This window comes from Fundulus heteroclitus, chromosome 6, assembly GCF_011125445.2.
Source record: "Fundulus heteroclitus isolate FHET01 chromosome 6, MU-UCD_Fhet_4.1, whole genome shotgun sequence".
Lineage (NCBI taxonomy): Eukaryota > Metazoa > Chordata > Actinopteri > Cyprinodontiformes > Fundulidae > Fundulus > Fundulus heteroclitus.
The window spans coordinates 31,926,037-31,942,320 of NC_046366.1; the positions used below are offsets into that span (position 1 = coordinate 31,926,037).

The 16,284-nt window shown below is 37.6% G+C and overlaps 2 protein-coding genes across 11 annotated transcripts in view; one reads left to right on the forward strand and one right to left on the reverse strand.

The window, feature by feature from the left end:
- svilb (supervillin b) overlaps positions 1-3,566 on the forward strand; it is a 91,255-nt gene extending 87,689 nt beyond the window's left edge. For all 10 annotated transcript variants that reach the window (XM_036138608.1, XM_036138604.1, XM_036138605.1 and 7 more), the window contains one exon: positions 2,820-3,566. In XM_036138608.1, the coding sequence (XP_035994501.1) occupies positions 2,820-2,906 (87 nt within the window). In that variant the 3' untranslated portion in view covers positions 2,907-3,566. The remainder of the gene's footprint in view (positions 1-2,819) is intronic.
- A 4,749-nt stretch (positions 3,567-8,315) lies between these two features.
- On the reverse strand, positions 8,316-14,836 carry LOC105915963 (zinc finger protein 2 homolog). Its single transcript, XM_021309384.2, has 2 exons — positions 14,584-14,836; positions 8,316-12,514 (listed from the first exon to the last, which is right to left on the reverse strand). The coding sequence occupies exons 1-2, from the start codon at positions 14,741-14,743 to the stop codon at positions 11,202-11,204; spliced, it is 1,473 nt and encodes a 490-aa protein (XP_021165059.2). The 5' UTR covers positions 14,744-14,836; the 3' UTR covers positions 8,316-11,201.
- Positions 14,837-16,284: the final 1,448 nt, after the last annotated feature.

Consider the following 16,284-nt stretch of genomic DNA (forward strand, 5'->3'; position numbering starts at 1 on the left):
TGCCGTATCTTACCTGGGTGGTGTATGTGTGTGTGCCGAGTTTAACTGACCTGAACTCTGCGGGTCAGTTTCTCAACAAGCGAAGCACGTAGAACTTAGTACTTTAGATCCGTCTTGTCCGGCTTCAGGTCTTTTCTGGGTTCTCGTTCAAAGCAGAACTTCCACACACATGGTTGTTGTTGTTTTTTTTTTTTTTTGTCCAGATCTGATGCTACTTTTGTCCTCGGTGTCTTGGTCTTTAAGGAATTTAAAGTGGTTGAGTAGAAGCAATATCGACACGTTAAACAGTTAAAAAAAGTAGTAAAAAAACAAGATCTTTAAAAAATATAGTTATTTAATCAATGTCACTGTTGACTTGTAAATTAAAGGGTGGATTACAAAAGGATACATACGTCTTCCTACTCATTTTCAAATCTGTCACCTGATTTGACAAAAAATTGTGCTGTATTCACGCATATTTTATTTGCTTTGTCTACTTTTTTGCAAGCACCACCCCCCCCCCCCCCAAAAAAAAAGACCACTATCTATATATAGTTAACATGACCAAAAAAGGGAAAATTTAACCTATAAATGAAGTTGAATTGGATATCCTAAACACAAATGCACAGGAGGAAGCAGGAAGGTGGAGGAGCAGAATGATACTTGAACGGTAACTGATCATTTGACCTAAACAAATGAGGGCATCCCATGTATGTATCTGTGCATGTGGTTGTTTGGTAGAACCTGAAATCTAAATGGAATGCAGCCCTCGTTAACAGCTCTACGTTTTTTACAGCCTGAGAGTCTCTTGTTTCATTCAAACACTAAATCATCATGTTAACCAACACAGGTTGGAGCGTGCTCTGGTTCCTACTGGTTTAGTGAGACACAAACCATCCCAATTGTCAATAAACCGATTTATTCTTGCAACTTGTACGTGGTTTAGATGCGTAGCAGGCTGATTGAAATTAAAGTCTGTCCTCATCTAGGACTTCTAGTTTGTATTTCACATATGTGTATTAATGTTAATGTTTATTTGTCATAAAAGTAAAGCCTTGTGGTTTAAATTTGCTATAAAATGAATTTGACATAGACTCTCCAAGTCAGAATTGCACCTCTCTGGGGTGAACTAGCTGACTTTCCACGCTGACTCAGAAACCCCAGTTCCAGACCAGACAGTGTGAAGCACAGCAGGGGAAAAAAGATCATTTCAGAACATAAATTTAGGAGAAATGTCCAAGATCATGATGAAACACCAATTTTTTCTAGAAAACAGTGCTTTTTATCATTTTATGCTCAGGTATTATTGACTTCCAGCTTCCCAGTCAAGTTCAAGCTAAAGTGTATAGGTCCCCAGTTGTTCACTACACCGTCTCCCAGGATACCCCAGAAAAATGGCTGAAAGGCTTGGAGTGGAACGCTCTATGGCCTGGAGGGGTGTGTGTGTTGGTGCGACCTCTTTAGATTTAAAGGAGCAATGAGTGAAATGTCATTATTTTAGACAGAAAGAACCAAAAAGTAGTTTTGTGAACAACTAAAGGTGTCTTTTTAGATGGACTATGATATGACGTCACTCACCAGACATGCACTAGACATGGTCCTCCAAAAGGTGATGCTGTTTTGCTGCAAATTTATCCTTTACAAATATGCGCATAAGAGGCGACAAGTGAGAATGGGAGGGGAAATAGGTGCCGGGCTGCAGCTGTGGTGGAGGTAGAGAGAGGCATGGCTTGATGAACATCTTGTTTTGGTCTACAGACTAAAGTCTACAGACAGTGCTCAAGACCCACCTGGTGTTGAAAAGTTGCTCATTTCTCATTTAAAGAGATTGCACCAAAAAGTTGCTCTCAGACGCACCTCAGAACAAGGATAAAAAAGGTAGAACTTAATGAGGAATTCAGACCAAAGCATTGCATTGCAAATTATTTCACTTCCAAAAAACATTTTGATTAAAATTTTGTTGCCCTGTTGTAGCAAATTTATTTTGTCCTTCAGCCTTTCTCATCAAATTCAGTGGACGTACCAACACTGCAGTAACTGAACTGATCTGAAGCATACTTGTTGGGTGGTTTAACCAATCAGATGTGACGGTCCGTGACAAGCACCAGGAACAGTTTAAATCACTTTGTGACACACTCCTGTGCAAGCAGTATGATGCAAAAATAATTACTAAAAAATGTATATAAAGCTTGAAATACAACAACCTGAACTTAAGGTTAATACTCACTTCATTGTTCAGTCAATGCATTTGTTTTCAGCTCAATTATATAATATACACACCCTATATATATATATATATATATATATATATATATATATATATATATATATATATATATATATATGTATATGTATATGTATATATATATATATATATATATATATATATATATATGGGGATATGTAGGGGTTGCTTGATGTCTTTATTTGATTGGGGCACACTTGTCCCTCCAGAGAAGGGTATTTTCTCACAAAACTGGTAAACTACTGATCCAGATCACACAAAGATTACAAGAAAGTATGCTTGAAAAATATTTTTAAAAGTGTTGAATCATGTTTTAGAGCCATCCAGGGCCAGAGATTCAGAATATGTGAACCTTTTATTTTTAGTTTCTAATCCAGGGCATTTATAAACCACAAATTTTAGATATTTACAACAGTAGAGGCATCTGGGAGAGGAAAATGTTGTTTTTCTTTATAAAACTCTGGGTTTTTTCAGTCTTTACAACCAGTGCCTCTATACTGCGTCTGCTGCAGGACTTCCACGGTGCTTCACTGACAACAGAACGAAAAGCTGTGTGACGTCTTTAAAACACCCGTTTCCCTTTCTCCCTTCGCAGAAAGCTTTGGAAATGAAGAGAGAGGACTACGAATGTCTACCAGGGTGGAAGCAAGTGAACCTAAAGAAGGCCAAAGGACTGTTTTAAGCACTTTTTTTTTTTTTTTTAACTGAAGATGGCAAGTGAAGAAGCAGAAGAGCGAACGTCTGAGACGGGAACACCAGAAGATATGTCAGAAAACCCCTACATGAAGGATTAGACTGAGGAAGCCTGTTTCGCTCCTCAGCTGTGTCAGTATTAAGCAGAATTCAATCCCTGTGGTTTATGGGCCGGTTAAAAACTCCTCGCTGTGATTCATTTTAGGTCTTTAACCTCTCTTCCCAGCCCTGAAGTCACCATTTGAGAAAAAAAAAAAGAAGATAGACGCTTGTCAGAGTGCCATGTCGTGGCTGTGTGTACGCGTGCGACTGTATATAATGTTCGTGTGACTAATGTTTCCTGCTGTAAATGTGTGTGTAAGTGACTCGGTGACTTTGTACCCTTGTAAAGACGAACGTCGGGTGTTGCAGAGAGAAACAAAACGCTGCCAGGCCTCATAGATGACTCCCAATTGACGTTGTTAAGCTGCAGAGAGACTCCTGCTAAACCAAATGGCCGAGAGGCGAGCTGTAACGTGAAGAGAGACAACACAGTGCCTTGCTTTTTTGTGTACAGTTTATATACAGAAATTCTAGTCTGCATTTTTAAAGACTTTCTTTGTGATATAAGACATAGTGGATTAAATTAAAAGACAATGCCCAAACCGAACGAGGAGTCGTCGTCTGTTTTTAAAGTGCTGCATGAACACATTTTGTCACGTTGTAACCACAAACTCTGAGCTGATTCTAATTGACAGAACAATACAGGGTAGTGCATACCATGCAACTGCTATAGAAATGATACATTGGTTCATATTTTTCTTTACCAATAAAATTCTGGAAAGTCTGCATTTGTCCTCAGCCCCCTTCACTCTAAAACCCATCAATGAAATCCTGTGTAAACCGTTGCTTTCAGATGGGCCCTCATGAGTAAATAGACCATACCTGGGTGTACTTTCATCTTAATATAAACATAGAGCTTCCATTAAGGCCTCAGAGGTTTGTTACAGAACATTAATGTTAGAAAAACAGCAACATTTGAAGATCGCACAAAGCAGCGTTCAATCCATCACCTGGAAACGGCAAAGAGTATAAACTAACAGCAAACCCACTAAAACATAAGACATGATGATCCAACGTAAGTGACCCCGTCTGGCAAGGACTGTATAAATCAGAGAATCAGGCAAAGGAGCTATGGTAACTCTGGAGGAGTTGCTGGTGACACGCCTACTATTTGCCATGCACTTTACAAACATAGCCTCCTTTAACCAGCCCTAATGGTGGCTGTCCCAACTTTTTCCTCAGAGTTCACTTTTTAGTTGATCTCTTCTGTTAAATCAGTGAAACAATGTTATTTCTTGTTTGCGTGTGTTTAAGTGTAATTTCATTATTTTATTTTCCAGAGATTTTAAAAGAAATAAACAGGCTTGTTTCTCAATGAAACTATTCAAAAATAAGAAAGAGAAGAGAACATTTAGAAAATTGATCCAAGAAAAGATCCACTGGTCAAAAGCTGCCTGATTGCGTTTCACATCATGCAGGACAACCCACTCAAAACATGTATCACACTTTCTGGTTGACCTAAATGTAATCCAGGATGTGTATAAATTCTTTTTAAACAAGCAGCTAGAGCCGGATGGTCACCGCAGAATGAGGAGCATCAGCTGGAAACAACAAACAGAGCTAAGCAGAACTGACACGCAGCTGCAGGCACATAGTTCTGGTAGTTCTGGATAAAGGTGCCGATGTTGTCGCTGGAGACCGAGACCCCGTCAGCTGCTGTTGCCAATCAGGCCAACATGTTGCAGCAAAAACAGAAAATGTCTGTTACCATCTCTTAAAAGCAGATGTACACTGCAAAAAGAGACTTAAAAATAAGTACAATTTTCTTGAAAATAATGTATTTGCCCTTGATTTGAGCAGGTAAATAAGATTCCTTGCCAATGGAATGAGTATTTCTACCCCTGAAATAAGATAATTAGATATACTGCACTTGAATTAAGGTAATGGAGATGAATTGTTCCCATTTTAAGTGCAAAAATCTTATTTCATTGGCAAATAATCCTATTTACCTGCTGAAATCAAGGAAAAATACTTAAATTTCAAGAAACATTTCCTTATTTTTAGCTCCATTTTTGCAGTGTAGATAATTTAAACAGAATGATCTACTAATAAAAAAATATCTATCCTAACAGTATTTAAATATTTAATGAACATATATATATATATATATATATATATATATATATATATATATATATATATATATATATATATATATATATATATATATAGTGTTGGCAGCACACTGCTCTCTTTCTGTGGGCCTATAAAGGGAAATATTTCCTTAGTGAAATCAAGAAAGGGACATCTGGGTTTATTTTATTACATTTAGGATCTGTTTCACATGATCCATTTGCGTTGCCTATCTAGCAACAATAAAACAGACAAAAGTAAAACATTACTACGTTGTGCCTGGGCTTTTTTTATTTTTGGTGCTATAACACCATCTTAAAAGTTTCAGTCAAGTGGTATACATCCTTTTTCCACGGATAAGTTGAAGTTTCATTATATGCAAACTGTGGCGTGCTCGCAAGAATGTAATAAAAGATGTAGAACCAGAAATACAAAAAAAAGGTTTTGGGTGGAATTTGTCCTTACAAAGTTTTATTGATAAACACAAACACCAATAAACAAGCTGAAACATGATCCACATGGTCTACCTGAACAATGTGCAACTTTTCATTTGTAGCAGAGACCTCTTTGTCTTATATTGAAGAGTGGCTTTGAAGAATGTCATGGTATACTAAATGAGGTTCCTACACAGTCTTTACAAGTTTTACTAGAAGTACTTCAGGTTTTAGAGAAATTGTTTGTGATGCCAATAACGATGGCAGAGATTTTGTTAAACGTTTTATAATATTAACAATAATACATTTTATCTGAAAGTGCCTTTTAGAGCACTTATGGCTTACAGCTTAAGAAACCCAAATATCCCATCTTAAAATATTAGAATATCGTGAAAAAGTATGCTAGTAAGCTATTCAACTAATCACTTCAATCGTCTAATTAACTCGAAACACTGCAGGCTTTCCTGAGCCTTGAAAAACACTCAGCTTGGTTCAGTAAACTAAATCACAAGTATGGTAGTGGTTAAGAGACGACATAAGATTCTCACAGTAACTGGTGTACTGACCATGGCATTACTGTCCTTGATTGGCCTGCCAATTCCCCTGACCTGAACCCCATAGAGAATTTGTGGGGTATTGTGAAGAAGAAGCTGAAACACACCAGAGCCAACAATGCAAATGAGCTAAAGGCCGCTATTGAAGCATCCTGGGCATCCATAACACCTCAGCAATGCCACAGGCTGATTGCCTCCATGCCACGCCGCATTGATGCAGTAATCTGTGCAAAAGGATTCCCAACCAAGTACTGAGTGCATTAATGGACATTTTCAAATGTTTGATTTTGTTTTGCTGTTATAGTTTTTTTTTACTTGGTCTGAGGAAATATTCTAATATTTTGAGATAGGATTTTTGAGTTTTCTTCAGCTGTACGCCATAATCAGCGATATTAAAACAATAAAAGGCTTGCGATATTTCAGTTGATTTGTAATGAATCCAGAATGTATGACATTTCCTGTTTTTTAATTGCATTACAGAAAATAAAGAACTTTATCACAGTATTCTAATTTTCTGAGACAGTCCTGTATATCAACATTACATCATGATGCAACACACATATAAAAGGTTACAATGAACAGGCAATGATAGTGAGTATACACTCATTATCAAATGCAGGAGGAGTTCCCCACTAAATGAAACTGTGCTGTGGGAATAACTTATGAATTTGTTTTAAAGCTTTTGAACATCTTTTCCAGGGTGGCCAATTGGTGTGTAAGACACTACTCAACTTTACCTCCTTTAGAAATAAACACGTAAAACTTATTTTAGACAAACTATGTGACACCTACAGTCCAGGATCATAGGCTGATGCATGAGACAATCTTCAGTTAAATTAGATTAATATTTTTTATATTACTAATCAATTCCTTTGTCCTCACAGACCTCCGAAAGCCACATGTCTCCATTGAGGAGGAAGCTTCTGCCATCAAACAGTTCTCTAACTAGGGGAGGAACTCCAGTCATGACCAGGAGGAGGCAGTTCCTCAGTGGAAAGTGGAGGAACAGATGGAATCAGCTCCTCATCTGGTTGAAGAACAGGGGGAACCAAGACCTTTATGGATTAAAGAGGAAGAAGAGGACTCAGAACCTCCACTGAATGTAGAAGAAAATATGGAGTCTGGGTCCTCATGTGCTAAAGAGGAGCAGATGGAACCAGATTCTCTACTGATTAAAAAAGAGGAGGAACCAGAAGCTCCCCTGATCAAAGAAGAGGCAGAAAATCTAATGAGAGTTGAAGAAAATGTGGAGCCTAATTCTTTATGGGCTAAAGAGGAACAGATGGAACCAGACCCTCCTCTGATTAAAGCGGAGGGTGAAGCAGGACCACCGTGGATTAAAGAGGAAGAAGAGGAACCAGACTCTCTGCTGATAGACCAAGAAAATGTACCAGATTCTTCATGGCTCAAACATAAACATACATTTCCAGAACATGTCCCTATTACACAGGACCAAAACGACCCCTGCAGCAGTCAGCAGGGAGAGCAGCTTGTTCAGAAAGAGTCAATTGCTTTAATAGAGACTTCTACTCTTCAGGAAGGTGATTTAAGTGAAAGAGAACCGAGAACTGAGCAGCTTTCCTTTCATATCTCTCCTGTAGTTAAGACCAAAGATCAGGAAAAAAAGTGGCACTTTGTCAGAGACTCTGTCTCACGCTGACACAAGGAAAAGGTCTTTTAAATGTGACATTTGTGGAAAATCTTGCATGAGTAAATATCGATTGGAACAGCATTACAGAAATCACACTGGAGAGAGACCTTTTGTTTGTCAGACATGCGGAAAAGGTTTCTCTCAGTATGGTAGCTTAAATATTCATAGGAGAACCCACACTGGAGAGAGGCCTTTTCATTGTCAGACATGTGAGAAAAGTTTTGCTCATGTTTGTGATTTGAATGTTCACAAGAGAACCCACACAGGTGAGAGGCTTTTTCCTTGTGAAATATGTGGGAAAGAATTTACTAGACGTTATTACTTAAATGTACACCAGAGGACCCACACCGGTGAGAAGCCTTTCTCATGTGAGATATGTGGAAAAAAGCTTCGCCGAAGGTGGCAGGCTGAATTTCCACATGAAACAAAAACAGAAAAGTGGGAAGTAGTCATTTGATTTTCACATGGATTTGCAGTCATATTTGTAACTAGAAAATTAAATCAATACTTCTGAATAACCGTTTTTGATAGTGAATGTGAGATTCTGGGCTTATCACAATTTTTTGAACATGGTCTTAAGAAAGCAATCTGAGTCTGTGAAAACCAGCATCTTGGACCTCATACTATTGTTAAGCTCAGTTTAAGAAGAAACATCAATTATAAAACAGAAAGTAGAAAAGGTTAATGAGTATTAGGGAATACTTTTGACAAATGAAGGCTGCAAAGGCAGTGGGTCCTGATTATATACCTGTAGATGTATGGAAGTGCCTTGGAGAGACAGTGGTAGAGTTTTTGACTAGGCCGTTCAATGAGATCTTGAAGAGCGAGAAGATGCCACTACAAATGTTCAAGAACAAGTAAGAAGTACTGAGTTTTGGCAATAATAGAGGCATAGAGTTGATGAGTTGTGCAATAAAGTTATGGCAAAAAGTAGTGGAAGCTAGAGTATCACAAGTGAGGATCTGTGAGCATCAGTATGGTTTCATACCAAGAAAAAGTACTACAGATGCAGTATTTGCTTTAAGGTGGTTGATAAAGAAGTACAGAGTGGGTCAGAGGGGCTGCATTGTGCTTATGTAGATCTAGAGAAAGCATATGACAGGGTGCCTAGAGAGGAGCTGTGGGTATTGTATGTGGAAGTCTGGAGAAGCAGAGAAGTATGTTAGAGCAGCGCAGTACATGTAGGAGAGTCAGTGGTGAGGTGTGCTGTAGGTGTCACAGAGGAGCTAGAATTGGAAGTGGGACTGCATCAAGGATCCCCTTCTTGTTCACTGTGGCGATGGACAGGTTGACAAACAGGGTTAGACAGAAATCTCCATGGACTATGACGTTTGTGATTTGTAGTGAGAGCGGCAAAAAGGTGGAGGAAAATCTAGAGCGATTAATTTTTGCCCAGCTCAAAGGTTTTAATCAACCAGGGCTTAAAAAAAAAAAGTTACTCTAAACATAAATCACTTTTCCAGGCAACATATAAACTCACCTTCACTCTGACAGGACAAAGACAACAAAAAACTTAAAGAAACACAAGCTCATCCCTGCGGCTCCCAGAGGATTCCGCATTGTGCACTCTGACAAACACCTACAGGTGCTTTGAGGACGTTATATTGCTCTCTCCCTTTTCTCTCCTCTTTCTCTTTCACCTTTTCTCCCTTTTAGCATTTTGTCTCGTCTGTTTCTCTCCTACCTTCCCGTTTCAGTGTCCTCTGAACATGCAATAGTCCCAGAGTAAAATCTGATAAAGCTTCTTGTATATATAAATCAAGCAGAGGACTATGGTGAACACAGTAAGGCTCCACTTGTGAAAGTAAAATTTGTTGCGCTCTCTTTGGCATTAAGACAATAATTCCTGCTACACTCCTATACGGGGGAGAAAATAAATAGATAAACAAACAATGGACAGAATTTTGCAGGCAAAAGTTTATTACAGCCAAAAAATGTCAGTCTTCATTTCTTTTTCTTGAACTGAAAATATCAAAATGTACTGAAACTTTAGGAATTTTCAGATTGTTTTCCCCTCACAATCGTTTTACCTATATATTTTAACAATGTATTTTCAGTTAGTGTTTTTTTTTTTTTCATTCTAATCATCTTGATCCTGTTAAAAGTTTAATTTGAACCTTTCAAAAACATCTAAAAATAATAGCAACAGCATTCTCTGACATAGACCGAATTATTTGTTATTATTTATTGACTTTCTAAAGGTTCTTGAGACAATATGTCAATTGGTGCTATAAAAATACATTGAATTGTATTTTTTCTGATCCCTGCTGCAATAAAACTTTAAAAAAATCACTTTAAAATTTCATGGCAGCAAAACTTTCATATCAAAAACTTTCTGAATGGGTTTAAATTCCACATTTATTTAAAAAACGTTGGACCTTTCTTAACAAAAACAAAACTGCATAACAAAAATGTTACTTTGCTATAAACCTCAAAACTGAAAAATAGAAATATTCGACCTAATTAAAATAAGCATAAAAATTTTAAATAAAAACACAATTTAAAAGAAATTACATTTCAGTTGGCAGAGATCAACAAAAGGTAACATCCGTAGAGTCTACGACTGAGTACATGCATCTGAGCAATGAATGGTCCGAATTTTAGCTAAAAATAGAAGGACAATAAAGACTGGTTACTTTACTAAATCCTGAAAAGAGACATTGTACAACAAAATTTTATGTTGGTGAAAAAAATGAAAATTAGCACCTATATTTTCCAGTAAACGTTCCATCATTTTTAAACTGGAAGCTGACCATCTACTACATAGTGAGGAGAGGAGGGGGCCGATCATAGAGCTTTGAGGCACAACACATGAGACAGGTATGACACGGGACTCTGTTCAGCAAAATAAAAGTTTAAAAAGCAGCTGATAAAAAGTTTTGTGTGTCCAGGATGTCTGGATTGATGACATGACTTTGACAGACTGCCATTATTTATTGGAATGATCCACGAGTTCAAGTCATCCTATAGGCAGGGATGCACCAACCTGATTTCAAAGGGGTATGCAGACACTTTACAGGTGACCCCAATCATCCACTCTGATACTCTGATGAATAATCCGTTTATTCTTTCTTTTTCATTATTTTCCTATGTAGGGTTAGGGTTATCTGAGCTTAAGGATAAAGCTCTGTTTGTCTATTAGGTCCAAGCTGGCGGTGTTCACAGAATCCAAGATTTCTTAAGGTCTGGTTAAAAATGTTCCGATAAACCCAACACCTCACCTTTTAATTTTGCTATAGATATAAAATTTGGAAAGAGAAAACTACCTGGAATAGTTTAAATATTATAATATGTTTGAGGAGTGGTGGCCTAGTGGGTCCCGGAGGTTCTAAGTTCAACTCCCACAGACCCAGGTCCCTGAGCAAGACCCACTGCTTCCCAAGGGGATGGGTTAAAAGTAGAAGTGAATCTCTCCATTGTGAGATCAATAAAGTTTTCATTATATTTATAACTGTGTTAAAGTCAAATGGCTACTTCTCATTTGTGTGATTTTGTTTGATGTGAAAATTCAGTCTGCTAACATTAGTGAAGCTTTTTTTACACGATTCACAAGAAACAGGCCTCATCCCTGTGTGGATTCTCTGGTGTACATTTAAGTAATAATGGCTAGTAAAACGTTTACCACAAGCTTTACAAGGAAAAGGTCTCACGTCGGAATGGGTTGTCCTGTGAGAGTTTAAATGGCCGATCTGAGAGAAACATTTCCCACATGTGTGACAAGAAAAAGGCCTCTCCCCTGTGTGGGCTCTCCTGTGAACATTTAAATCACCAATTTGAGAAAAACATTTCCCACATATTTGACAAGAAAAGGGCCTCTCTCCTGTATGAGTTGTTTGGTGAACTTTTAAATGATCACTTCGAGTGAAACTCTTTCCACATACTTCACATGAAAAAGGTCTCTCACCTGTGTGAATCCTCTGACGTAAGTTTAATTTATCATGTATGGAGAAACCGTTCCCACATGTCTGACAGATAAAAGGTCTCTCTCCAGTATGGATTCGGTAATGCAGTTTCAGTTTGGACTTTTGCTTCCAAGATCTCCCACAAATGTCACATTTGACAGACCATTTCTTTGTGTCAGCTTGACAAGGACTCTCTGACAAAGTGGAGCTGCTTCCTTCTTGATCTTTGGTCTCAACTACTGGAGAGATGCGTAAAGAAAACTGGTCAGTTTGTGGTTCCTCTTCATCTTCCTGGAGAGTAGAGGTCTCCGTCAGAGCAATGGACTCTTTCTGGACACACTGCTCTCCCTCCTGACTGCTGCAGGGGTTCATCTGGTCCCTTCTAGTTGGTAATTGTTCTGTTATCAGCTGTTCATGTTTAAGCCGCGAAGAATCTAGCTCCTCGTTTAATACTTCCAACAATTGACATTCTGATTCCTTTTGTTCTTCCAGCATTTGCGGTTCTGGTTCCTCCTCTTCTTTAATTAGGGGAGCTTCCAGTTCCTCTTCCTCTTCTTTAATCAGGGGACATTCTGGCTCCTCGTGTTCTTCAATCAGTAGAGAATCTGGATCCATCTGCCTCTCTGTAGCATATGAAGACCCGGACACCATATTTCCTTCTTCAAACAGTGGAGATTCTGGGTCCTCTTGTTCCTGTTTAATCCAAGGAGGTCTGGGTTCCCCCTGTTCTTTAATCACAGGAGGAGCTGGTTCCATCTGTTCGTCTTCAGTCCACAGAGGTTCTGCTTCCCCTCGGTCATGACTGGACCTCCTCCTCTCGTTAGAGAGCTGTTGGCTGCAAGAAGCTACCTCCTCAATGGAGAAATGGGACTTTTGGAGGTCTGTGGGGACAAAGGAAGACAAGATTAATATAATTCAGCTGATGTCTTGTGTATTAGCCCAGTAGTTCCTGGAGATTCTGGACTGTAGGCAACTTGTCTAAAATTTGCAGTTTGCAGTGTTTAATTCAAAAGGAGGTGACGTTTGCAGGGTATAGTGTCCGCCACAGTAACTGGGAGCCCTGATAAAGATGTTCAAAATCATTGTAACAGTGAGATTTTTGTCCAACATCATAATTTTATTCAGTGGGGAACATCCAACGTTAAGAAAATCTGTTTTAATAAAATCTCCACCACAAATGATTCCTATAAAACAAATGTAACTGAAGTATTTTTAAAAACATCTTACAAGTTAATCAGATTGTGTAGAAACTTTAATTAGTAAAGCATGACATTCTGGTTATCTGGGGTCGAATTATGACAAGACAGGCTTATTTCTCTAAGCCACTCAAAAATGTCTTCAAAATAAGGAGAATTCCTTTAAATGAGGCAAATATGTTGTAAGCATGGGCCGGTTACCGGTTTTACAGTATATCGTAATAAGAAAAAGTCACAGTTTCAAAACCTCCAAAAATCGCCATCACACCGGGCATGCGGTATAAGCTTCTTAAGCTTCTTGTCTTTTTATTTCTCGTCACAGAGAAAGTGGAGGTGAAATCCTTCAGGCGCAACTGGGGCATAAAATAGAAATCCCTTTATAGTCCCACAATCGGGAAATGTCAGCGTGACAGTGGCAAAAGCACCGTTACACGCTAGATTAAGTAATCTGAATAAAAAGCTCATCTAGATTATGAAGCAAAAATAATTTATTTATCAGAAAGGGGGGGGGGAGAAAACATTGTGCAGATATTAATTGATAATAAGACATATTCAGATACAAATGCAATAGTTAAGTAAAATAGAGTTAAGACAGCAGCCAATTTACAAGACAACGTGAGAAAACACTGAAATATGCGTTACTGTACAACAAACACCTCAGAGTAGCTAAAGTGTGTCCAAATGAATATTAGCACCTGAGAGACGTGTAAATGACTCTTGATCAGATCAAGAACCCATGGAACCAATAGCCTGTTTTAAACACTTATTGAGTTTGTCGTGAGCAGCATCTATCGTGTTGCAGTTTGTCACTTTGCAACAGCTCCGCCCATAAGGTGGGAGACATTCTCCATCAATGATGTTATTTTTCATGCAGTTCTTTTGTCTCCCACCACCTGCACTGGGTCCCAGGACAGAGCTGGGCATCCTGACGAGTTTATCCAGCCGCTTCCTCTCAGCTACAGATAAGCTGCTGCTCCAACAAACCAGGGCCGGCCAATAAAACAATAACGATATATATCGCTAAAGACATGTGATCAATATTAATAGAAAATACGTTCGATAGATCTAGGTCTATTATTTCACCAAACTCTGATCCAGAACCACACAGCATTCTGGGGGATGTAGGCAGAGGAACGGCACAGTTAGTCAAGGTTGGTGGCATCAGCTAACTCACTGTTTGGTTAGTTAGCAACAACCTCTTGAGAAACATGAGCAGCAGCAGTTTCATGTTTCGCCACCTTACCTCATAGCCAAGGTTGGCATTATGACAAATTTATTTTAACACCTCAGCCGTTCTCATCCTATATTAAAGTCATTGTGTTTAACAAAAAAAGGTATTACAATGACCTGTCCCCTTTTAAATTGTTTTGTTTTACTGCATCAAATTAAAAATGTAACTTGCAGAACCCAAATGTCTAATGTACAGAAATACGTCAAGTGTTGAAAATATTTTAATCTTTTATTTAAAAATGAAAAAAATAAAAAAATAATAACGAAACAAAATGTATCAAATCGACAGAAAATTTAAATGGAAAACGTCCCACAAAAGAACCCAGAAATACTTCATGATCACTTTTCACAAACATAGATTTGCAGGAAACCATTTGCATGTCTCTATGCTCATATTTACTATTTTGTTTATTGAATATTTTATTTTTAAAATCGCTTACAGCTACGACATAAAACTGTGAGGAAGTCTGTTTGTAAAGCCGATATTAAAACTGATTTATCAGGCACTTTCTGAAGCTTCTTACCGATCCTGGTGAGTTTTATCTGGGGTTTCCAGCAGGTTTCCAGCAGTCTGATGTATTCCTCGTAGCGCAAGATGTTTTTTTCGAACTCTGCGAATATTTCTACGGCTGCAGCAGTCAGTCGCTCTGTGACGAACTCTCTCAGATGCTGAACTGAAGACATTATTAACGAAAATACTCAAATATTCAACTGAGATACGACAACTCAACTCTCTTCCTACTGGGGCTGTTGTTGAAGCTCTTTTGGTTTTACTTCCGGTCGGCATCGCGCTGGACGCGGCATCTGGTTGGTTTATTTACCGCCCCCTGCTGGACTGGAGTGCAGCAGCACCCTGACAGCGAAAACATACTACATTCTCTGATTGTTTTTAAATGACCCCGTGGAGCTGAAGACAAAATATATAGTTTATTTATTAATTTAATTTATTAAAGTTTAGTTTATTTATTTGTTTCGTTTAAAAATAATAATTTAAAATTCATACACAGAACACTAGCAAATTGATGAATGAAAAGGAGCAGAGAGAAGAGTAATCTTATAATATTTGCCCCTTAACTTATCTTACAATAACAAATTTAGGATGAACAAGAGTCATGGTTTTATAATTAGTCTTAGAAAGTATTTTTTTTAAGAATTTCTATTATCCATCCATCCATCCATCCATTTTGTCTCATAGCATCATTGATAGTTCTGTTATTCCCTTTGAAATCAACTCTGTTAAAGTTGTTCACTTTCTGGGTGGGGATTGAAAAATGTCACTGTTGAATACAGAACGACAATTTTAATTAAAGTAATTAGTGCTAAAAGAGATTGCTTTGCACACCTTCCTAAAATGTTTATAGAAACAAATAAGACAGTTTGTAATAAAAGATGAGAAATTCAAATGATTTCCATGAAAATCTTAAAGATCCTTTGAAAAATAGCACCTTTTACATACCAATCTTTAATAAATAATAGTTTTGCCACCTACTATAATTGACTTAGTATTCCATGAAGTTTATCCATGTGGTCAGAAATTATGTTGAAATATCATTTTACAGAACAGGAACATTTGTTTGTGATAGAATGATAGTTTAACTGGATTTTCATTCATTTCAAAGTCATATTTTGCAATGATTACAATTATTCCCAGCTGCCTAAAGATGGAACAGGAAATATAAAATTACATTGAACCTTGTTGTATAATTAATGTTTACAGTCATTTGGTCCATAATAATATCTTTTAAGTAACTGGGACCTTTTAATGCAATGAGTACATGATTGTTAATTTTGCTCTTTATATAGAATCAGTTTGTTTACGTTTGAAAAATCTTTAGCTGTAGTTTATCTTTCTGCTGGATCACTAAAAAAGCACTAAACATCTCACATAAACTCATCCTCCAGGTGTAATGAAGAAGAAAAATTAACTTTTTGTTACCATACAAATACAACACTGGTTACAGAGAGGCTTAAAATGTCAAAAACAAGACGTTTTTGATATTTTTTACTTTAAAATATGGTAGAGGTTGTAGAATTATGTTCAGTCTTTAACTTGGACACTGATAATCCTACATCTACTTTTAATGGACCAATCTGAAAAACTAAACCAGTAAATTCAATTAAAGGTTGAACTCAAATGTTTTTTCCCCCCACTGACTCTCATTCCTAACATTTCTAATTTTGTTTTTGTTTTGTAATAAATGAAGAAAGAGTCATTGTAATTTACA

Excerpts from the sequence above, each read along its gene's own strand:
- LOC105915963 (XM_021309384.2), bottom strand. The coding sequence starts at position 14,743 with ATGTCTTCAGTTCAGCATCTGAGAGAGTTCGTCACAGAGCGACTGACT. Across the intron at positions 12,515-14,583 it reads GATAAAACTCACCAGGATCG|ACCTCCAAAAGTCCCATTTC; the intron begins GTAAGAAGCTTC and ends TTGTCCCCACAG.